General features: G+C 48.1%; 3 protein-coding genes and 1 long non-coding RNA gene across 4 annotated transcripts in view; 1 reads left to right on the top strand and 3 right to left on the bottom strand.

Moving 5' to 3' along the window:
* The window catches only part of LOC311327655 (scm-like with four MBT domains protein 1), a 12,182-nt gene extending 10,286 nt beyond the window's left edge, over positions 1–1,896 (bottom strand). Inside the window, exons 1-3 of the mRNA XM_084460741.1 lie at positions 1,847–1,896; positions 796–1,082; positions 520–611 (exon numbers count right to left, since the gene is read on the bottom strand). Of these exons, the coding sequence (XP_084316867.1) occupies positions 520–611; positions 796–820 (117 nt within the window). The 5' untranslated portion in view covers positions 821–1,082; positions 1,847–1,896. The remainder of the gene's footprint in view (positions 1–519; positions 612–795; positions 1,083–1,846) is intronic.
* A 4,158-nt stretch (positions 1,897–6,054) lies between these two features.
* Positions 6,055–7,760, top strand: LOC311327527. Its single transcript, XR_014631132.1, has 3 exons — positions 6,055–6,247; positions 6,581–6,739; positions 7,339–7,760. It is a non-coding gene; the product is annotated as an uncharacterized lncRNA (long non-coding RNA).
* A 667-nt stretch (positions 7,761–8,427) lies between these two features.
* Positions 8,428–18,062, bottom strand: LOC311327499 (cullin-associated NEDD8-dissociated protein 1-like; the record flags this gene model as incomplete). The annotated part of the gene is made up of 15 exons (XM_084460557.1): positions 8,428–8,793; positions 8,889–8,996; positions 9,200–9,364; positions 9,783–9,952; positions 10,461–10,556; positions 10,793–12,304; positions 12,810–12,951; positions 13,504–13,793; positions 14,037–14,176; positions 14,604–14,709; positions 15,142–15,404; positions 15,928–16,051; positions 16,512–16,738; positions 17,327–17,470; positions 17,995–18,062. 15 exons carry the CDS (start codon positions 18,060–18,062, stop codon positions 8,569–8,571), a joined length of 3,780 nt encoding a protein of 1,259 aa, XP_084316683.1. The 3' UTR covers positions 8,428–8,568.
* Positions 18,063–20,972: 2,910 nt separating this feature from the next.
* LOC311327526 (cytokine-like protein 1) lies at positions 20,973–23,342 on the bottom strand. The gene is made up of 4 exons (XM_084460599.1): positions 23,185–23,342; positions 23,052–23,096; positions 22,637–22,783; positions 20,973–22,507 (listed from the first exon to the last, which is right to left on the bottom strand). The coding sequence occupies exons 1-4, from the start codon at positions 23,329–23,331 to the stop codon at positions 22,409–22,411; spliced, it is 438 nt and encodes a 145-aa protein (XP_084316725.1). The 5' UTR covers positions 23,332–23,342; the 3' UTR covers positions 20,973–22,408.
* Between the last annotated feature and the right edge of the window lie 610 nt (positions 23,343–23,952).

Below are 23,952 nucleotides of genomic sequence, written 5' to 3'. Positions count from 1 at the left end.
CAGAGAGAGAACGTGTATCACAAAACAGAACCGGGATCCGCTTTATTTGTAATTATTAAATACTTTTTCACATACGAGGAATTTGACTCGGTGTGGGTAAATAAAGAAGCACAATAAAACAGGAAGTTGAACACAATAGAAGTGAAGTGGTCAGGCTATTCTGAGGCTGTACGGCTAAGGGTTAGTTAGTCTATAAGTTAGATAGTCTATAAGTTATAGACTGTGTGAGACTACTACTATTATGTGCATAAATATTCATAATATTGGAGTCTGGAGAGAGACTAGTGCCCAGCACTTGTTTGAGAGCCCGACTGTGTGTGCGTGTGTGTGTGTGACAGAGAGCGTGTGTGTGACAGAGAGCGTGTGTGTGTGTGTGTGTGTGTGTATGTGTGTGAGGCATAGAGCATGTGTGTGTGTGTGAGAGAGAGAGAGAGAGAGAGAGACAGAGAGAGAGAAAGAGAGACAGAGAGAGAGAGAGACAGAGAGAGAGAGAGAGAGAGACCATGCCGCCAGGCCTACATGTTTGAAGGTGTGATGTGGGACAGCCAGAGCTCCCTTCTCCTCCAGGTACTCATCCCAGCTGAAGTCAGCCTCCTGACCAGAAACGTCCTCTGAAAAGCACATAACACATGACCAGAAACACCTGACCAGAAACACCTGACCAGAAACACCTGACCAGAAACACCTGACCAGAAACGCCCTCTGAAAAGCACATAACACACGTTTGCAGGTTTTTCCTGCATAGTGGATTTTTTTGGCGGCCTGCATTATAGTAGTCAGATGATCCAGACTCACCAAACTCCTGAGGCTGAGGGTTCATGACTGAAGACCCGTTGAGACAGAGACACCACTGGTCCTGGAAGAGAGACACCCCTGGTCCTGAAACAGAGACACCCCTGGTCCTGAAACAGAGACACCCCTGGTCCTGAAAGAGACACCCCTGGTCCTGAAAGAGACACCCCTGGTCCTGGAACAGAGACACGACTGGTCCTGGAACAGAGACACCACTGGTCCTGAAACAGAGACAGGACTGGTCCTGGAATAGAGACACCCCTGGTCCTGGAACAGAGACACCCCTGGTCCTGAAATAGAGACACCACTGGTCCTGAAACAGGGACAGGACTGGTCCTGAAAGAGACACCACTGGTCCTGGAACATTTCATACAACACTTGTCTAAACGGTGGGGTGTCACTTCCAGACACCATTTGGGGGAAGGTTTCTTCTTTAGGAGGATGGATGGATGGAGAGGCCTCTCTCTGAACCTCCTGTCATGAAGCTCTCTGTCTTATTGTGTCCAGGTGTTCCCGCCACTGAGGTGACCCCACTGACTCAACACGTTTCATAAATCTTAGGTCAGTTTAAACAAAATGACCTCTTAGTAGGCTAGTCAACATCGGTTATTTAATTTAAGATGACGAGGGAAATGTTTTCAAAACATGAGAGTAGCAAGATCGACCTGTTTATAAACATGAATTGAACGCAAATGACTGTTTGGTTTGAGGTGACATGAGGAAACTTGGGCAACACTTCAGCTATTTAACTATAAAACTAGTATCTAAATAAACATCTCTCGCAGGCATATTAGTTATTAAAACATTAGCCTGCACACAAATCGCAGCTAACGCCACCGTTATTCGTAGATAACGAAATCAAATCTGCTATATAGTTATATAGTTATCAGGATGTGATTTACAATAGTTCAGGTATGGATGTCGCATCACGGAACTGCTTTTTGACAAAAGGAAACAAATGCACGGAAGGTCAGAACAAGCCCCCAAAATCATCCCATTTGTTAGTTCATAATATCAATTAACTAAGTAATTCGTCTCCGTCTGAGATCCTCACCTTTTCTCTGTTTATTCAAGTCAATCTCTGATTCAGTCTCGTCTTTCCACCCTCCCTCGTTCCAATATGGCACTATGCGCTACTGCGCATGCTCTGTAGAAGCTCAGAGCTGGGGCTGTCAAAAGCTTGTTTGTTTTATGGAGACTGGTTTTTGTATAAAACTAGCAATTGTTTTTTTATTGTGATGAGACTGTGTCTGTTGTGTGATTGTTTTATGTGGCGGAACAGTGTAAAACAAGTTAGACACATTATGGATCATAAAGGCAGTCTAATTAAATGAAAGCTGTCCAAACATGTCTCTGCTTTTTCTGATTCTGATAACAAAATCCTGCTATAGAGAGCATGTACTGATTTCGAAAGTTTTTATATTTATAAACTTGAAGGTATGCAGTTATTGATAATTAACAATAGAAAAACACACAGTCATATGTTGGGTCCAATGTTTTGATTTTACTTGCCGTAAAACATGATGTAAATGCGCATGGTAATTAAGGCACTGCTGCTACACAGTTAAAGCACCAACTTGATACCATTAAAGTCCACGCCTTTATCATACAACAAACGTGGCTATTACTACTATACATCCAAAAATAATTAGCATGAGAAGAGCATTTATGTTTTCAATGTCATCCACATACAATGTGCAACCTGGTCTTTAAAATTAAATGACAAACTTTATGATTTTTTGTGTGTGAAAATCATCAATTTTAATTCTCAGAGTTCAGTTTTTATTCAAAACTTGACAAATGTCTTCAGACTATCAGGGATAACTCTATCAGTCTATATTCTGGCTAAATTAATTTATTCAGAATATTACATGTTGATAGAGCCATCCATTAACCCTAGCGCACTAACCCCGGGAGATTTTCACCCACATGATTTTAATTTTTTAATGTTAATTGTGTTTCTGCTGGCTGAGGTGGGCGGGTCCTTGGGTACCTCCAGGCTGCTCTCTGGTGTGATTGGAGGTTGAAGTGTTTCGCTGCTCCAATCCCTGTTTTTTTCTACAGGCATGTGTTTGGGTGATTTTCACCTGATGTTAGATGAATTTGTGGATTTTATCCAAGTTGTCAGTGATGCAGGGAGACTGTGCTTCATCAGACAAGGCTCACATGTCCCAAGCATTGGTGGACCAAAGAACAAGTTCCCAGCTCCATTATATATTTATTTGAAATTTTTGTTAATGATTCCCTAATTTTTCATAAATTTTACAGCTTTTTTATACGGTCCCCCCATGATACCTTTTTTTTTTGTGTCATTGTTCAGTTAAAAATAAAAGTAAAGTTCTTCAATTTGCCATGCATTGTTGTACTTTTAATACATTTTGATGAGAAGTATTTTTTATGGGGGTATATTATATCAGGTAAAATATACCCGACCTTACTGATGGTGTGTGATTAATTGGCGTTAGTACTCTAGGGTTAATCAATAACAGCACAATCGTCTACAGACAAATTGCAAGATCATCATTCGTTATCTTTGAGAAAAACACATTAACACCTATAAATAATTATACTGGAACAAAGCAATAGTTTTCTACATTTGTAAAGTTCAGTGTCACACTCCAAACCACAGTGTAAAAAAACACACAAAAACATGCTAGTGTAAGATTCAACCAGCACCACAAGGTTCTTCTACCTGTGGGTGTATCAAACTGCTCCAAGCAAACACGCAACGTCAGGGAGACGTTCAGATCACGTCTTAATAACGTCTGTCGGTCCAGAACCCCATTTGTATGTCTGCTGGACCCCTCAATATTCACACGTCTGGCTTGGACCCCTCTAAGACGTCTGTGGACGTGCAGAACGGGTTCAAAATCTGAACGTAAAAAAATAACATTCATTCTGGCTCCTAATTGGATGTCTTTGGACTTCCGAAAAAGACAAAAAAGACGTCTAAAAGACGTCTTTTAGACGTGTCTTTGCTCAGTGGGAAGCATGCTCTCGATGTCGGAAATGAATTAACCCTCGAAACATAGTTTATATATTGTCCCTTTCAATCTACATTTTCTTTAAACCAATTCAATTGCATTCATGTACTTCAGATCCAGCTACATTTTACTTGAAGTATTGTACCTCACTAAAATGAACAGATCAAGTTTGAGCGACAGTTCCCCACTCAGACCTTTCAGGCACTGAGTGGGTTTTTAAGTATTCCAGGACAAAATGGAGGACACACCCAAAGCCAGTGACCGCACTGGAATAAGCGAGCAAATAAGACATTAAATAAACATTCTTGTTACTGATATGTTTTTTTCCCTCTTTGGCTCCAAAGACACCCGCATTCTGAACTAACATTATGTCTCTAGTGTGTCTCCTTTAGTCGTAGTGCAGTTTAATCTCAACACTAAATGGTTTCCTCTCTGTGTGTCCTCATATGAGCATCCAAGTGAGACTTTTGCCGAAAGGATCTGCTGCATTCTCTGCACTTATATGGTTTCTCTCCTGTGTGGATCCTCATGTGTATACGCACATTGCGAACAGTAATAAAGCCTTTGCCGCATACTTGGCAGTGGTGCGGTTTCACCTTTGCGTGGGTCTTCATATGAGCAAGCATGTAGCGCTTTTGACCAAAGCTTTTACCACAGTCATGGCACTGATATGGTTTCACCCCTGTGTGATGCCTCATGTGAACAGACAGATTGTGACTTTGTTTAAAACGTCTAGCATATTCTTGGCACTGACGTGGTCTCTCCCCTGTGGGGCTCCTCATATGGACAGTCAAATTACTGTCATCATCAAAAGCTTTCCTGCATTCTTGGCCCTGATATGGTAGGGCCCCTGTGTGATTCTTAGCATGGCTCTGCAGAGAATGGAATGACGTGGCACGTTTACTCCATTCAGGACGCTGAAATGGCTTCTTCGTCCCTGGAAGAACCTCAATTGTCAGTTTCATCTCACTAGTTCCCCTAGAATCAATAGGGCTTAGATCGCTTTGTTTTTTCTTCGTCTGCGTTTGCGTTGATTTGAGGGGATTTAGTTCAGGCAGTAGTCGTCCGCTCTCCTCCTCCCCAGAACTCTGAGCTGTCGTATAGTTTGGAATCACAACCGAGGGAGGCTGACCGTCCCTGGCTGGTTCTGATCCTCCATAAGCCCGTCCATCACACTCTGTTTTGATTTGACCAGGTTGAGAGTCTTCTTCTCTGCTCTCCACAGTTTGGTAAAGATGTGAGAGGTACGGCGCGTCTTCTTCAACACACTCATGTTCCCCCCTGGGAGAGGTGAATAGGACACTTTTAACGTCAGACTCGTGTCCTTGGCGCTGGACCGGTCTGTCTTCCCAAGGGCTGGTCTGCAGCTCGGGTTCCTCTTTGATCTGGGGGAGCTCTGGGGCAGCGAGCTGCTGGACGTCTAGAATGTCACAGTGGGGGAAATAAGAGGCGAGACAACTTTTAAAATAGACCATCAAGGGGCACAATACACCAATTCAGAGAATGACAAGATAACCGAGTAACGTTAGGCTGTGTAATCTCGCGATACCAGCGAAGCGTTCAGTCTGACTGATGCAGGCTACACATTAGCAGAGATACAGTTACTAGTAGCAAGACAGACTAATCCAACTCATATAACACGAATATATCTAATGTTACACCAAAAAATGAATAATCCCAACAGATATAGATCTTAGAAACTATGGTTGACCTGGACTACCTGCTCGATATCTGATCTCCATGTCCAACAGCAGCTGTTGCAGTCTCCCGTTCTCCTCCTTGGCAGAGCAGATCTCTTCTCGGTACTCATTCATAGTTTGATCCACTGCTCCCAAGATCTCCAGAGCTGCAGCTGACAATCGCTCATTAACAAAGTATTGTAATTGCTGTAGGTTGGACATTTTTAAGGTTTTATAAGCACCAACCAAAGGACGTCGCTAACTCCAACTCTTCCTTCGACCACCTTTGAGTTACCACTGAAAAACGTGCTGTAATGAAACTCCAAACTGGATTTTTATTTGAACAAAATAATGAACTCAAGTGTTTATGTTCCGGCTTGGTTTATATTGCTCGCTTAAAATCACTGCTCTGAAGGAAACAAGTCATCATCATAAACGTTCCGCGAAACGATCGTTCCTCTCATGGGTGAAAAAGGTTGCCTTGAACATTACTGCCACCTGGTGGCGGGATACTGAACTGCGCCTGAGCAGATAAAGCCCGTTACATGCGCACATCCCTGGAGGAAACATTTCCTTCAACCCTGTTCCGAAAAGTGCAAAGGTCGATTGGATCCTAGACAGAGATTTTATTTGTCGTTTTTCTACGGTGCGGACGGATTCTAGCAGGGGACACTCTCCGGTACAGCACCGGAAACCGTAGCTGATTGAACCCATATTCGGTACCATGGTGCGTATCCGTGTGCGTATATAATGGACCTGTTTCAGCTGGTGATCATCCAGACCAACAGATGGGTAAAGTATAATCCAGCCAATAACTATCATCCTTAACTAGAACTCGGTTCGCGCTCACATAACATTACATCACATTTACACAAACAATCGTATGTTTAGTGATAATATTATTCACGTTCCGGACTAAAGCACCGTGTCCATGTGACGTGGCTCTACGGTTTTGTTTGCTGGCGCCGTTAATAACGTCCCACATTTGCGTAAATGCATGTATGATTAAATGTATGTTTTTTGTTCAACATTGTTTGACATGGGAATGCTAATCCATTAATAGGGAACACCCGTTGGAGGCTTGTAATTATTGACCCTATTCTCACCCTTCACCTGCTTCTCCAGATGACCTTTAACCCCTGAACCGCTACTAACACGGTGCCTCCGGGGCAGATCCCAGATCAGATGCCCTTGATCAGCTACGGCAACAACGGGAAGACAAACCACCAGCTGTCCTCTGGCTTTAGCGAACCACCGGCTGCACCAGGGAGGTTGGAGCAACAAGTAAGACTGAGCTTCATGACTTGTAGCCTAGCTGCTCCTACTGGACCCGTGTAACCGTGTAGCCGTGTTTACCTGACCGGTGTGGAGGTTACCTGACCGGTGTGGAGGTTACCTGACCGGTGTGGAGGTTAGCTGTGTTTACCTGACCGGTGTGGAGGTTAGCTGACCGGTGTGGAGGTTAGCTGTGTTTACCTGACCGGTGTGGAGGTTAGCTATTGCGCCTGCCTCCTCAACCATTCCTTCCGAGTTCGGCCATACTCGGATCAGGTCAAGCGAGGAGGGAGAGACAGACGGTTCTGTACCCATTCCACCCTGGCTCTCTCTCCATAGCCTGGTAGTGGAAGATGAACTGTGACAAACTATTGTAATATCACATGAAAGGCTCTGTAGTGTGTGTCAGTCAGCTGGGCGTCCTCCTGTGCGATTCTAATTAGCTGATTTATGTTGATTTTTCTCGTATAAACCGGCGCATTCCTGCGTGTTTGGGGTGCGTTGAACAGCTGGTGTCTAATTGATGTAAGGTACACGCGCAGGTCCTGTGACACAGTCTGTCATGTGACCTCATGTTTGTCTAGTTTATCCTTTATCCGTCCTCCCAGGAGCCAATGAGCGGTCAGCTGACCTGAGAGAGATGGACCGCGGTTCCTCTGCTAAGAGGCTGATGATGGTGAGGGGCACAGCAGGACGTCCGAGACAGACCACCCACCTGGGGAAAGACTGCTGCTGGAGTCAGTGTGCTGTGTGTGTGTGTGAGAGTGTGTGAGAGTGAGTGTGTGTGTGTGTGAGAGTGAGTGTGTGCGTATGAGAGAGTGTGTGTATGAGAGTGTGTGTATGAGAGAGAGAGTGTGTGTGTATGAGAGTGTGTGTGTATGAGAGAGAGAGAGTGTGTGTGTCTATGAGAGAGTGTGTGTGTGTGTGTATGAAAGAGTGAGTGTGTATGAGAGTGTGTATGAGAGTGTGTGAGAGTGAGTGACCTTGAGAGCGCAAGAGGATGCAAAATAAAGTCTATTTTGTAATGAAAATTAAATCTGAATATTTCTTGCCCAATCTGTGAATGTGTTCACACAGGAACACACTGGTGTATTAAAGACATTAAAACTGGAATATTAAAGACATTAATACAATTGTTTTCCAAAACGTAATTTTAATACCATGTGAATGGTTAAGAGGCACTTCATGTTTGTTAGTTTTTTGGCGTAGTTTAGAGGGTAGGGTCAGGTTCAGTAACTTAAGACTGGGACTATATCGCTATCAGTCCTGGCTGGTGTAAGTAGGCTAGAACAAGGGTCTAATGTCCATGCTCTCTGAGGGTTCTAGAATAGTTGTCCATGCTCTGAGAGTTCTAGAATAGTTGTCCATGCTCTGAGAGTTCTAGAATAGTTGTCCATGCTCTGAGAGTTCTAGAATAGTTGTCCATGCTCTTTGAGGGTTCTAGAATAGTTGTCCATGCTCTGAGGGTTCTAGAATAGTTGTCCATGCTCTGAGGGTTCTAGAATAGTTGTCCATGCTCTTTGAGAGTTCTAGAGTAGTTGTCATGGTCATGTTCGGGCCTTTGGGACAATGTCTTACATCAGGTGATGTCATCCTAACATGGTGTCCTGATGGGTGACAGGGGCAGTGCTATCTGAGGTGAGAAGATGTCCAGTGGGCGTCGTGGTTTGAGCTTTCAAGAGAGAGCAGCTGGGGGTCCTAACTACTGTGAGCGAGGGTTCTATGGGTGGGCGTCAGGTTCTGCAGGCGTTCTAGCTGGTATCCAGGTTCTGCAGGCGTTCTAGCTGGTATCCAGGTTCTGCAGGCGTTCTAGCTGGTATCCAGGTTCTGCAGGCGTTCTAGCTGGTATCCATGTTCTCCATGCAGCCGGAGAGGGGGTCTCTCTGGATGCTGTCGAAGATGGAGGCCATCTCTGCGTTGGAGCGTATCTGGTTGGCGAAGTCGGCCAAGGCGGGGCTCTTCTCCACCTCGGGGATGGTCAGCAGCGCGGCGACGGCGCGCATGGCCGAACGACGCAGCTCTTCCTGCTTCTCAAACTCCTGCTTCACCGAGCCCGCCTTCACCTGCGGGAGAGGTCAGACTAGGGTCAACCAGCAGAGAAGAGCCAACCTTCCTTACCAGCAGAGAAGACCAGGTGTGTGTGTGTGTGTGTGCTGACCTTGGTGGTGCAGGTAGCCTTCAGGGGTTCCACCAATCTGTCCAGTCTCTGTACCACGCTGTCTGGACACAGAGAGGCCAGTCTGGCCAGCATCAGGAACGTTAGCATCTGCAAACACACACACACACACACACACACACACACACCAACTGTAAGAGCCATTCATCTGTATTATTTATCCCTGCTGTGTGGTGTTATTATTGGATGTGTAATGCACTTCTGGGACAGCAGGGGGCAGTTGCGTCGAAAGGGGATTGCATTTTAAGCACTGAGGTAATTGGGACAGGTGGGGGGGGCGTTTGCGCTCCTACTCTGATGTCGTAGTGGTCCTTGAGGCCCTCCTCCACGTGGTCGAGGAAGACGAGGAGGTCCAGTCTGTCCAGGCAGCTGTCCAGCAGCGTGTACATGCACTCGAACGCTGCCTTCCTCACGTCCAAGCCATCGTCCACCGTGTGCTTGAAGGGACCCATCTCCACCTGACCACACACACACACACACACACACACACACACACACACACAGAGGTCAGTTACTACAGTAGTTACCAAGGAGGTAGCAGAATAGTGCTTTTATCCAGCTCATGACAAAATGTATTCTTATTATTATGGCTGTATTATTATTATTATTATTATTATATATACACATTTGTGTTATGTATGATAAATATATATCATCAACACTGTAAATGAGGGAATCCTCAGTGCTTTACGAGTATAAATAAAGGTTTGAAATGAAATGAAAAAATGAAATAAAGAGATAATGCCTACAAATGAAATGATTTGTTCTAGTTCTTAGTGATATTAAACAATGAATGAGTTCCAGCGAGCTAGCGGTCAGTGTTTGGGTTCTGTGTTCTGGGTTCTGTGTTTGGGTTCTGGGTTCTGTGTTCTGTACCTCCCGGATGAGCTCCCGTCGGACCTGCGTCTCGCTGTACAGATGTGGCAGAACCGAGCTCAGCAGCCCGCGGATCAGACCTGGCTTATTATGGGCTGCGGAGTTGAACATCACCAGGGCAACGCGACGCACGTTGATGTCCTTATCCTGCAGGGTCTTCAGGAAGTCACCTGACACACAGGACATGACATCATCATCATCATCATCGCCACTGTATTAGTGTAGAAGCTACTGTCGATGGACTAGATGTTCGTCCGAGAATAGCAGAGCTGTACGGAAGAGTTGTGACAATGAAGTGTGGATTTATTTACTTTACATAATATATAGTATTGACAGTATAGAATGGCTTTTTAAAGGCTCAATAGTTGCAAACTGTCCGACTGACAGATTTTTCAAAAACCTAACAAACAATAAACCTTTCAAACAACTTTTCCAGGCAACGTTAGCTTTTTGGACAGAATGAACTTGAGCTTCCAGCCCTTTCACTGTGACCCCTCTTCACACAGCTATGAGCTTCACTAAACTACCTCAGGATTCAGCTGTTAAGTTATTATTCTATAACCTAGGCTCTCTAATAACCAGTACGTTACTAGTTCTAATCTACGGTATAGTCTAACCAGTAGGTTACTAGTTCTAAGCGCCGGTACAGTGGTATATCAGACCCAGTGCTGTTCCTACCGATGCAGTCTTTGAGGAGGGCGTCTATGGGGACCGGCTGGTCAACGATGGTGAACTTGACGGCGGTGACCACAGTGCTGCGGACCAGAGGAGAGCCTGGACACACACACACAGGGTCATATACACACACACACACACACATACGTACATACACACACACACACACATACACAGACACACACACACACACCCAGACACACAGGCACACACACACACACACATATATATATACAAACAAACGCACACACACACACACGCACACGCACACACACACACACACACACACACACACACACACACACACACACACACACACACACTCATCCTGTCACCTGCTGCCAGCTGCTGTCTGAGCCTGGGCAGTAGCTGGGCGGGGTTCACCATGGTGAGTTTCCCCAGACACTCGGCCACCACGTTCCGGGTCCCCTCCTCGGGACACTCGCAGTTCCTGGCCAGCAGCTCCCACACCGCCTCCACGTGCGTCTTCAGGCCGGCCATGTCCCCCGCGCCGATCACCTCCTTCAGGGAGAGGAGGAGCAGGTACTGCCTGCGCGGCTGGCTGGAGATCTCCTGCAGGAGGAAGGGGAGGTACTCCTCCATGCTGCCCACGCACACCCCACCCAGCGCGCTGGACGCCGCCGACTTCACCTCCTCGCTGGGGGAGGACAGCGACTCGGTCAGCGCGCCGCGGAGCTCCTTGTCGCCCCCCAGGGCGATGCGGCGGCCCACCTCCCCCAGGCACAGCAGGGAAAGGACCCTGGATGACTCGGACGCCCGCGGGTCTTTGGCCTGCTGGACCAGGCTGGACACGGTGCCCTGGGCCTCTGTGGGGCAGGCGGCGGAGAGGGCGGCCACGCACTTGGCCACCGAGTAGTAGGCCTGTCTGTGGATGGGCCCCGCGTCCGTGGGTCTGCCGGGGGCGTGGAAGGGACCGGTCAGCGCCTGGAGCAGGGGGGTGTAGCCCAGACCGCTGGCCTTGGCGAGAACCAGCGCCTTGAGCAGGTCCTGGATGGCCGCCAGCGCACCCCCCTGCAGCAGAGGCGAGTGGACCAGCCTGACCACCGGCGGTAGGACGGACGCTACCATGCGTGCCGGGGCGGGGGAGCAGGACGACGCCGCCAGGCAGCTGAGCAGCGCCACGCACTCCTGCGCCACGTGCATGTCGCTCTCCTCCAGGAGGCCCGGCAGCTCGGCCAGGAGGCCCTCGAGGAGGGCGGGGGTCAGCGAGGGGGCGTGGCCTCGGACCAGCGCCCTCAGCGCCGCCAGGGAGGCCAGCCTCAGCGCGCGCTGGTTCTTGCGGAGGAAGGAGGCCAGGACGGGCACGGCCTCGCCCAGGACGGGCCTCAGGTCCAGGTCCAGCGGGGAGCCGGCGATCAGCGCCAGGGCCTTGACGGCGGTCAGACGGGTGATCTCGTTCTTCAGGCGGTCCAGGAAGATCAGCAGGGTGGGGCGGAGCTCGGCGCCCAGCTGGTCGCCCAGGTGGCAGACGATGTGCCCCATGCAGGAAATGGCCCGCTCTTTCACTTCCTGGTCGATGTCCGCCGCCTTCAGCCGCCGCAGGGTCCCGGAGAACACCTCCCCGACGTAGGGCTTGGCGTCGAACGCCACCGCCGACGCCCCGAGGGGGCGGAGCACCTTGACGAGCTGCTGGGTGACCAGCAGGGCCTCGGAGGTGATCTTGTAGAAGGGGTCGTCCACGCAGAGCGCCACGGGGGGCACGAGGAGCGCCATGTGGGGGTGGAAGACCTCCGGAGGGTGGCTGAGCAGCAGGACGCTGAGGAAGGCCAGGGCGTCCATCCTCATGTTGGAGGAGGTGGAGCGGTCAGTCAGGGAGAAGACGACAGCTGGAGAGAGAGAGAGAGAGAGAGGGAGAGAAAGAGGGAGAGAGAGGGAGAGAGGGAGAGAGAGAGAGAGAGAGAGAGAGAGAGAGAGAGAGAGAAAGAGGGAGAGAGAGGGAGAGAGGGAGAGAGAGAGAGAGAGAGGGAGAGAGAGAGAGAGAGAGAGAGACGGAGTAAGGTGAGGTCGGACCGGGTTGACCTGTCCTCCGGTCACCATGGCGATCGTCGACCAGGTGAGTGTATTCTACTGCAGATATCAAGTCAAATCAAATCAAACCTTATTTGTATAGCGCATTTCATACACAGAGGCAACACAATGCGCTTTACAGAGAACAATGGGAGGAGGGGTATAGGTCCCCCCCCTACATATTCCAGAGGGAAGCAAAAAAACAGTTTCACCCGGGGGCCAGAAAAGTGAGCTGTAAAAATTCTTCCCTGACCCCTCTCTGTGTGAGTGTGTGAGTGTGTACCGGGTATGAGGGTGGGGATGTGTGTGTGAGTGTGTGTGTACCCGGTATGAGGGTGGGGATGTGTGGGGTCAGCCCCCCAGGCAGGACGCTGGCCAGCTCGGTCAGCAGACAGAAGCAGCCCTGTCTGGACTTCATGCTCTTCTCTCTCAGCTGCCGGTGAAGAGCCTTGACCACCACACACACCTGAGAACACACACATTACACACCTGAGAACACACACACACACACACACCTGAGAACACACACATCACACACACCTGAGAACACACACACACCTGAGAACACACAGAAGAGCCTTCACCACCACACACACCTGAGAACACACACACACACACACACCTGAGAACACACACACACACACACACACCTGAGAACACACAGAAGAGCCTTCACCACCACACACACCTGGGGACACACAGCATCAGAGAGAGAGAGAGCGTGTGTGTGTGTGTCTGTACCACTAGTGTGAGTGTGTGTGGGGGTGTGTGGGTGTGTGTGTGTGACTATACCAGGAGCGTGTGTGTGTGTGTGTGTGTGTGTGTGTGTGTGTGTGACTATACCAGGAGAGTGTGTGTGTGTGTGTGTGTGTGTGTGTGTGTGTGACTATACCAGGAGTGTGTGTGTGTGTGTTTGTGCGTGTATGTGACTATACCAGGAGTGTGTGTGTGTGCACTATTATAACACAGCACAGTTATCCCAGTGTTTCTGCACACCACAGGGCTATGATGTCACTACCTGTTTCCTGAGAATGGCGAGGGCGGGGTCTTCCGTGGCCGCGGGGTCAGAGGTCAGCAGAGCGGGCGGAGGGCGCGTCTGTTTCAGCAGCACCACGAAGGCGGAGAAGATGTCCGCCCGCACGTTCTCCTCGCGCTCGCGGAAGCGTGCCAGCAGGGCGGGGCAGGCGCTGGCGTAGAGGTCGAGCAGGAGGTCGCGGCGCGTGGCGATCACCGCCTCCAGACACTTGACCGACGAGCGCCGGACCTTCCAGCTCATGTCGTCGTCGTCGCTGTACTCATCATCAGACTCTGCGGGGGTCAGCCACACACACACACACACACATGCAGACACACGCACACACACAGAAACACACATTCACACACGCACAAGTACAGGAGATGATGTTTGCTTGGGGTGGTTTTGTGTTTGTGTGTGTATGTGTGTGTTGTATTTGAGTGTGTTTTTGCATGTATGTGTGCGTGCGTTTGTGTGTGTGTGTGCGCTTGTGTGTATGTGAATGAGTGTGTGTGTGTGTGTTAGTGTGTGTGTACCTTGCTCCTCCTCTCGCTCCTGCTCCATGCTCTCCTCCAGGTCCTCCTCAGCATCATAGTTGTAGTTGGGGTCGTAGCTAAGGTAACGCAGACACAGCTGCATCACCGTGGCAACGTGTGGAGACATCTCCTTCGGACATCTGTCAATCACCAAAGAGGAAGATGAGGAGATTAGAGATGAGAAGAGAGATGAGATGAGATGAGAGATGAGAGGAGAGGAGAGGAGAGGAGAGGAGAGGAGAGGAGAGGAGAGGAGAGGAGAGGAGAGGAGAGGAGAGGAGAGGAGAGGAGAGGAGAGGAGAGGAGAGGAGAGGAGAGGAGAGGAGAGGAGAGGAGACATGAAGGACAGGAGAGGGGAGGGTAAAGGAGAGGAGGGGAGAGAGAGGGGAGGAGGAGGGGATGGAGAGGGGAGGAAGAGGGGACGGGGAGGAGAGGAGAGGGAGTGGTGAGAAGAGAAAAGGAGAGGAGAGGGAGGGCAGTGAAGGAGGAGAGAGAGAAGGTGATGGAGGGCCGGGGTCTGGAACAGGCTGACAGGCTGACAGGCTGCTGGAGGCGGGGCTTGCGTACCTGTAGAGGAAGGCCTCCAGGGCTTGGAAGCAGGACTCCCGGAGCTCGTCGTCCTCCACGGAGCAGAAGCGCATCACCATGGGAACCAGCTTCTCCAGGTGCTCCCCTGGAACAGAGAGAGGAACGTCTCACTGAGGGAACGTCTCACTAAGGGTTCCTAATGCATCCCTAACCCTAGTGTTGACTACCGTATAACACACACGCGCGCGCGCGCGCACACACACACACGTGCGCGCACACGCACACACACACACACACACACTGTTACACACATTTACCCATGTACATACATTTTCTTTCTCTTTCTTTCTCTCTCTACTCTCTCTCTCTCTCTCTCTCTCTCTCTCTCTCTCTTTTAAATTTCCTTCGGCATTAATAAAGTATTTATGTCTTCTCTCTCTCTATATATATATATATATACACACACATATGCAAGCACTCACGTGCGTGCACACTCTCACACTCTCTCACTCACACACACACACACACACACACGCACACATGCACACACACACACACACACTCGGTGAGGCCTCACCAACGCGATGTCCGCCCTGCCTGCTGACGGTTGCTAGGCACTGGATGTAGGTGCGTGTGGTGGAGGTGGGTGGGGGCGGGGCTTGGGCCAGCTGGGCCAATAGGTGCTCGGAGAGCTGGGTGAAGAGGGCGGGGCTACAGCAGGGCACCAGGTGTCCCAGCGCCAGGATGGAGCGCTTCCTCACAGCAAGGCGGGGGCTGGTCAGCTGACCCAGAAGAGAGGTCAGCAGGGAGGGGTGGAAACTCACCAGAGCACCGCTCAATCTGCACCAGGAGAGGAGGGAGGGAGGGAGAGAGGGAGAGAGGGAGGGAGGGAGAGAGGGAGGGAGAGAGGGAGAGAGGGAGGGAGGGAGGGAGAGAGAGAGAGAGGGAGAGGGAGAGGGAGAGGGAGAGGGAGGGAGAGGGAGGGAGAGGGAGAGGGAGAGGGAGAGGGAGAGGGAGAGGGAGAGGGAGAGGGAGAGGGGGTGAGAGAGAGAGAGGGAGGGAGAGAGAGAGAGAGGGAGGGAGAGGGAGGGAGAGGGAGAGGGAGAGGGAGAGGGAGAGGGAGAGGGAGAGGGAGAGGGAGAGGGAGAGGGGGTGAGAGAGAGGGAGAGGGAGAGGGAGAGGGAGAGGGAGAGGGAGAGGGAGAGGGAGAGGGAGAGGGAGAGGGAGAGAGAGAGGGAGGGAGGGAGGGAGAGAGAGAGAGAGAGAGAGAGGGAGGGAGAGGGAGGGAGAGGGAGGGAGTGAGAGGGAGGGAGTGGGTGAGAGGGAGAGAGGGACATGTCTGACAGGAAGTCCCTCCTCCTACCTTCCCAACATGTCAGACAGGATGTCCAGGGCCTCCAGCTGAACCGAGACGTCTGTCTGTTTCCCCATCGCCCCGATCAGCTGAGAGGTGATCTTCTTACACACGCTGGCCGTCAATGTCAGACCTGGGACCAGCGCACACACACACACACACACACACACACACACACAGACTTACTTGAGGAGCAGGATGGTAGAGGAGGATGAGGAGCAGGATAGGAGGAGGAAGAACAAAGTAAAAAGGCGGGGAGGGAGGAAGAGGAGGACGAAGGCAGGGGGAGAGGCAAAGAGGAGGAGGAGGAGGGAGAGGGGGAACAGGGAGGAGGAGGCGGTACGAGGAGGAGACGGAGGATCGCTAATACAGAGGAGGAAGGGGGAGGTGAGAGAGAGGTGTCCTCCTGACTCAGCTGAGGAGGAGGAGGAGGAGGGGAATGGAGGGGGGAGTAGGAGAAAGGGGAGGAGGAGGAGGAGAAAGGTGAGGAGGAGGAGGAGGAGGAGGAGGAGGAGAAAGGTGAGGAGGAGGAGGAGGAGGAGGAGGAGGAGGAGGAGGGGAATGGAGGGGGGAGGAGGAGAAAGGTGAGGAGGAGGAGGAGGAGGAGGAGAAAGGTGAGGAGGAGGAGGAGGAGGAGGAGGAGGAGGAGGAGGAGGAGAACCTGCCTGAAGAGGAAGGGGGCAGCTCTGCGATGACGGTCTTCAGGCCCATGCTGGAGATGTCCCTCAGCTGCTCCTTGTCTGACATCATGTTGGAGCAGAGCGTGTCCACCATGGTCTCCACCTGGTAGTCCTTCACCTTGCTGACCAGGGGGGCCAGGCTGCCGCAGCACACAGAGCAGACAGGTGTAATCACATACAGAGACATGGATGGTGATGATAGTCTGATCACGTCATCAGAGGAGCCAAGCTGGTCAAATGATCGCCCACGGAAACATGAATCAGAACTAGAGAGAAGTATCTGTCAATATTGTTTTGTCTGTCTGTCTGTCTGTCTGTCTGTCTGTCTGTCTGTCTGTCTGTCTGTCTGTCTGTCTGTCTGTCTGTCTGTCTGTCTGTCTGTCTGTCTATCTCTGTCTGTCTGTCTCTGTCTGTCTGTCTCTGTCTGTCTCTGTCTGTCTGTCTGTCTGTCCTTGGCGCTGTCTCTCTGTCTGCTCGTCTGTCTGTCTGTCTGTCTATCACCGTCTACTCTGTCTGTGCCTGTTTGTGAGTACCCAGAATCCCTTGCTGCGGTCTGTGCCCTATGCAGACATGTGAGTACCCAGAATCCCTCGCTGCGGTCCGTGCCCTATGCAGGCGTGTGAGTACCCAGAATCCCTCACTGCGGTCTGTGCCCTATGCAGGCGTGTGAGTACCCAGAATCCCTCGTTGTGGTCCGTGCCCTATGCAGGCGTGCTCGTCCCTCTCACCATTTGACGGCCAAGTTCTGCACCTCTCCGTTCTTGTCCTCCAGCAGCTTGAGCAGCATAGCCACCACCTTCCTCTCGCTGTCCTCGTCCAGCTTGATGGAGTCCTTCTGCAGCTCCACCATCAGGTCGTTGGTGGCCATGAACCTGGAGGGGACACACAACAAACACCCTATGATCACACACACCTGTGACCATACACAACACCCTATGATCACACACACCTGTGGTCACACAACACCCTATGATCACACACACCTGTGACAACACAACACCCTATGATCACACACACACCTGTGGTCACACAACACCCTATGATCACACACACCTGTGGCCACACAAGTTGCTGTCATCCTACAGGACTCATATTCATGCCAAATTCTTCTCACAGACACACACACACGCACCCGCACACACGTACGCACACAAACACACACACACACACACGCACACACACACACACACACACACACACACACACACACACACAAACAGGCAAGTAGGTAGACAGACACAGAGAGACACACGGACGTACGTAAAAACAAACACAGACAGTAGCCTAGTATGTGAAAAGTTCAGCCATATTATGGTTGAAAAGCCACAGTAACAATATCCACATTCTCCCACAGACAGACCACCACAAAACTGACAGTCATTGTCGACTATCTTACCTAAAGTCTTTGTCAGTGGATGTCATTTTCTCCAAAAGATTGGAGATATGGTAGGATACATTCGACATCTTGGTTCTTTAAAACTGTCACTTGAATTTTAGAGTAGCCTGGTATATTTTATAAAAGACTGGAACAAGAGTTAGTCGAACAACATGGCGAAAGAGGGTCGCAATAATGACGATCTCTGGCCAAGTTCAAACTAGTAGGAAACATGACACTTGTTTGGGGGGATATAAATAGGTACCTGTTCGGTGGGAGTTCAGTAGTTCAGGAGAAGTGAAATCAACTCGTCTCTTCTACCGCCACCAGGTGGCGCTAATGTTCAAGGCAGAGGAACGATCGTTTCGCGGAACGTTTATGATGATGACTTGTTTCCTTCGGAGCAGTGATTTTTGGCGAGCAATATAAACCAAGCCGGAACATAAACATTTGAGTTCATTATTTTGTGTAAAAAATCCATTTCAGTGGCGTTAAAGCACGTTTTCTGTCAGTGAGGTCAGTGGAAAGCAAGGTGGCAATTCAAAGGTGGTCGAAGGAAGAGTTGGAGTTAGCGAGGTTCTTTGGTTGGTGCTTATAAAACCTTAAAAAATGTCCAACCTACAGCAATTACAATACTTTGTTAATGAGCGATTGTCAGCTGCAGCTTTGGAGATCTTGGGAGCAGTGGACCAAACTATGAATGAGTACCGAGAAGAGATCTGCTCTGCCAAGGAGGAGAACGGGAGACTGCAACAGCTGCTGTTGGACATGGAGATCAAGTATCGAGCAGGTAGTCCAGGTCAACCATAGTTTCTAAGATCTAGATCTGTTGGGATTATTCATTTTTTGGTGTGACATTAGATATATTCGTGTTATATGAATTGGATTATCCTGTCTTGCTACTAGTAACTGTATCTCTGCTAATGTGTAGCCTGCATCAGTCAGACTGAACGCTGGTATCGCGAGATTACACACAGCCTAACGTTACTCGGTTATCTTGTTATTTTCTGAATTGGTGTATTGTGCCCCTTGATGGTCTATTTTAAAAGTTGTCTCGCCTCTTATTTCCCCCACTGTAACATTCTAGACGTCCAGCAGCTCGCTGCCCCAGAGCTCCCCCAGATCAAAGAGGAACCCGAGCTGCAGACCAGCCCTTGGGAAGACAGACCAGTCCAGCGCCAAGGACACGAGTCTGATGTTAAAAGTGTCCTCTTCACCTCTCCCAGGGTGGAACATGAGTGTGAGGAAGACGCACCGTACCTCTCACATCTTTACCAACCTGAGGAGAGCAGAGAAGAAGACTCTCAACCTGGTCCAATCAAAACAGAGTGTGATGGACGGGCTTATGGAGGATCAGAACCAGCCAGCGACGGTCAGCCTCCCTCGGTTGTGATTCCAAACTATACGACAGCTCAGAGTTCTGGGGAGGAAGAGAGCGGACGACTACTGCCTGAACTAAATCCCATCAAATCAACGCAAACGCAGACAAAGAAAAAACAAAGCGATCTAAGCCCTATTGATTCTAGGGGAACTAGTGAGATGAAGCTGACAATTGAGGTTCTTCCAGGGACGAAGAAGCCATTTCAGCGTCCTGAATGGAGTAAACGTTCCACGTCATTCCATTCTCTGCAGAGCCATGCTAAGAATCACACGGGGGCCAAGATACCATATCAGGGCCAAGAATGCAGGAAAGCTTTTGATGATGACAGTAATTTGACTGTCCATATGAGGAGCCCCACAGGGGAGAGACCACGTCAGTTCCAAGAATATGCTAGACGTTTTAAACAAAGTCACAATCTGGCTGTTGAACTGAGGCATCACACAGGAGAGAAACCATATCAGTGCCAAGAGTGTGGTAAAGGCTTTGGTCAAAAGCGCTATATGCTTGCTCATATGAAGACCCACGCAAAGGTGAAACCGCACCACTGCCAAGAATGTGGCAAAGGCTTTATAACTGTTCACGACGTGCGGGTACACATGAGGATCCACACGGGAGAGAAACCATATAAGTGCAGAGAATGCAGCAAATGTTTTAGTACAATCGGCAATCTGCATGTTCATATGAGATATCATACAGGAGAGAAGCCGTATTGGTGCCAAGCATGTGGTAAATGCTTTCGTCAGAAGTCTCACTTGGATTCTCATATGAGGGCACGCACAGGGAAGAACGCATGTGTGATATTAACCCGCACTGCTAAAGGAGACCAATAGTAGTGGACATATGTTAGTCCACGCCTGACCCCTCCCAGGTCAGCTAGGATTAAAACTCCCCTCACATTCTCAGCCTGCCTTGCCAGTCTGCTTTTTTGGGGGGTCCAACCTTTTGCTGCCTTGTGCGCATCATAATAATATCCATTCAGAATGCAGGCGTTTTAGGAGCCAGAGAGGAAGGAAACCTTCAGTAACAAAAATGTGTATTTTCTGTCCTCTGGAAGCTGATTTAAGACCAAGGTTGGACATTTTATGTGGATGATGAAAACATAGATTCTCTTCCCATGCCTTCATGCATATTATTTTCGGATTTATGCAAATAGACACATTTGTTGTATGACAAAGCAGTGGATGTACACTTGTTTTACTTTAATGGCATCAAGTTGGTGTTTTAACTGTATACTGTATGTGAAAATCATCTTGGACTTACACTAACTGTATTTATAAATGTAGACATCTTAGACCTACACTAACTGTATTTATAAACGTAGGCATCCTAGACCTACACTAACTGTATTTATAAATGTAGGCATCCTAGACCTACACTAACTGTATTTATACATTTAGGCATCTTAGACTTACACCAACTGTATCCCTCAAAAGTGACTTTCCATGTTGCATTTACATCATGTTTTACAGCAAACTGTTGTTAACTATCTATATAGCTGCATTGCCTACTCTTAGTTTATACATATACATACTTTCAAAATCACTACTTTCTGTCAATATAGCAGCATTTTGTCATTCAGATTTAGAGATATGCAACCTGTTGTTTGGACAGCTTTCTCAATTTGATTACAATGCCTTTATTGTCTAAAATGTGTACATTTGTTTTACACTAGTCCACGACATAAAACCAAAAAGTGAAACAGTCACATTACAATAAAAGTGTTGGTAGTTTTTATACTAAAATCAGTATATATAAGGCCATGTTTCTTCTACAAATAGTTACCAAAAGAACGAGGGAGATTTGAGTACTATTATGAGATGGGACCTAAAGGAAAACCTATAGATTTTGAGATACAGAATCAGAAGTACAGGTATGTAACATATGTACTGTCATTGAGTCAGGTCTGCTACTCATGGCCCTTTGAACACTCCTCTCACCAAACTCATACAGTATAATACCATAATTAATACATGAAATGTACAATTGGAGATAAACAATATTGCAAATGACACATAATTGCAGAATGGCACCCAGACAAAACTTACTCGCAAGGTGAAATATATGCTTTACTACTTATACTATACAAGTACTACACATGTAAAATGCAATAAAGTATGTAACATCAGGTTAAGTAGGTACGACCCCTACAATCGAACATATGAGGTAATCAAGACTGAAGTGGGGCACATTGTAACACATCCAAATCCAAAATGGCGTTTAAGTGTCTATTCCATATCTGTGAGTACAGCATGTGTGAAGTCTTGGAGAGAAACATGCTTGTTTTCTCTGTCAAAGCAGCACTACCATCCTGATCATGTGAGCTAACATTCTACATACAAATAATATTATTATGTATTATGTATATTATTAATACATAATATTAACATATTATGTTCTTGGTTCAGCCAAACGGCTCTCACACCAGTCACATGTCGTTAGGCAAGGAACGTAAAACTGTAATTACAGTTGCGTTAGATGTTTCAAGCTTGAAAATGTAATATTTCAGTCTTTGATACAATCAGCCTACACATCCACCTTTAACAGCGACTTAATCGTACCAAAGGTTACACAAACAACTTATTTTGCCAAGTGAGGCACCGTTTGACGGTGGGGGTAAATAAACACCCACGAGGGCGGTCCACAAACATTTTGGGTCGGTTTATTATTTTAAGGTTTTCGTCGGAATCACTGGCATTCGGCAAATTTCCTGTCGAAGGTCTGCAGCTCGGAGGAATGTAACCACACATACCATCTCTAACCTGCTTCTCAACTTGACCAGTAAACAAACTGTATTTGAGTAGATAGAGCATGGCATGTTTGGCCACTGTTGGGACGGACTACTGCTTAACATACTGCTGCTATATATTATACACAGTATATAAGATTATATGTAAGCAGGCTACACACAGGTGAGTGTGAAGGTTTGTGTTTTGTGTGTACCGATTTTCAAATGTGTTTGCCTAGCTGGAGAGCTAAGTCTGCTTAGCTAAGTCTGCTTAGCTCTCCTCCAGAATCTGCAGTCTGCTTAGCTCTCCTCCAGAATCTGCAGTCTGCTTAGCTCTCCTCCAGAATCTGCAGTCTGTCTTCTTGGTAGCGAGGGGCGACATGTCCGGTATCGATGGCCTCACAGTCATCTGATAAATATACAAGGTCCTGAAGGGACAGTCAGACAAGCAAACAAGGAGTCAAACTTCAACAGAAATATCTTGGAACTACAGAATATATAAATATAAAGGAGGAACTAGAGAATATAGGAGTATGGAGGAGGGGAACATGGCCTACCCGATAGCAGACTCTGTTGATGATGACATACATACTCTTGACTTTGCTCTTAAGCAGGATGATGCGGGGTCTCTCTCTGCAGTACTTGGTAGGAAGGTTTTCCAGCACATAGAGGAAATCTCGTAGCTTGAGCATAATGCAGGAGTTCTGTGGAGAAAGAAAGGTAGTGAGTGAATAATCAGTTATGAATATCACATGCGTGTTGTGCAACACCAGCAACCAGAGAATGACCTCGATTAAAAAATAGAATTAAAATAAAAAAGCATATTTTGTCAATTATGGCAGTTGACTTATCTTACAAACGTCATACACATTCCATCTCATTTTATGAATTAATCACAAATTATTCAGTCAATATTATATTTTGTTTAAACTTTTGTTTGAAGAGTATTTATTTAGTCAGTAGATAACTTACGTGCACATCGAGGAAAATCGTGGGTAAAACCGCAACACACGTTTTCTGCAAAAAAACAGAAAAGCTTGATGTGGACTTTTCATTTGAAAACAAACTATAGGAAAAGGTAAATATTGACATTGAAATATCTTACCGAGCGATGGTAATTGTGCAGTTTTTCAAGCAAGTCCATTATTTCTTTGCTCAGACCGAGCAGTCTGGAGTAGCACGTCAGCGGGGCACATTCTGCCAACCGAATAAAACTGAACAAACACAGAAAAGTTGCAAGTGCAAGCTTCATCTCGGCGTCAAATATTCGCTCAGTTGGAGAGTCGAGGTACTTTGAGCCGACGGAGGCTCCGTACAGCTTTTAACATGGGAGAAAGGGCCATCACGTGACCTGCGCAACCGGTGAAAGCAGGGAAAACTCATATTGGAGTTAACTCCAAAGTACTTTTAACTCCCATGCAAAGGGTTCCTTAAGAAGGGTTCCTTAAGAAGGTTCTTTATAGGGACTTACAGTAGCCTACAATACCCCCCCCCCCAGGGATTATTAAAGTTCATTTTATCTTATGAAACCATTTCATAGATGGACACTTCAGGCAGTCGCCTAAATTGCAGTAAGCCTACATTGATTATCTAATTATGCAAATCGGTTATAATGCAATATTTGGGTTTTAGATAGAGAAATTGATGATGAATTGTGTTTTATGTGTGAAATGGACGAGTTTGGCTTAGCCTGCAGCCTTTAATATAATTTAATTTCTTACCCAAGAAGCCGAAGAGTAGGCTATCATTATTAAAGGGAAATTATTCAGGTCTGAAGTAAAGTGATACCAGAGTGATACCAGCCCGTCTGCACAATTTGTACAATATTTAAGTGAGTCAACATACTTTCTCTGTGTCTGATCCCACACTCGTA

This window comes from Borostomias antarcticus, assembly GCF_949987555.1.
Source record: "Borostomias antarcticus genome assembly, chromosome: 33".
Classification (NCBI taxonomy): Eukaryota; Metazoa; Chordata; class Actinopteri; order Stomiiformes; family Stomiidae; genus Borostomias; species Borostomias antarcticus.
The sequence above is the reverse complement of the archived record's forward strand: the minus strand, read 5'-3'. Positions and strand labels throughout refer to the sequence as shown.

Bases quoted from the DNA above. Each gene is read 5' to 3' on its own strand.
- LOC311327526 (XM_084460599.1), bottom strand. From the start codon at position 23,331: ATGAAGCTTGCACTTGCAACTTTTCTGTGTTTGTTCAGTTTTATTCGG. The intron at 23,097-23,184 runs GTAAGATATTTC...GTTTTTTTGCAG, and splicing joins TGCACAATTACCATCGCTCG to AAAACGTGTGTTGCGGTTTT. The intron at 22,784-23,051 runs GTAAGTTATCTA...CTTTCTCCACAG, and splicing joins CGATTTTCCTCGATGTGCAC to AACTCCTGCATTATGCTCAA.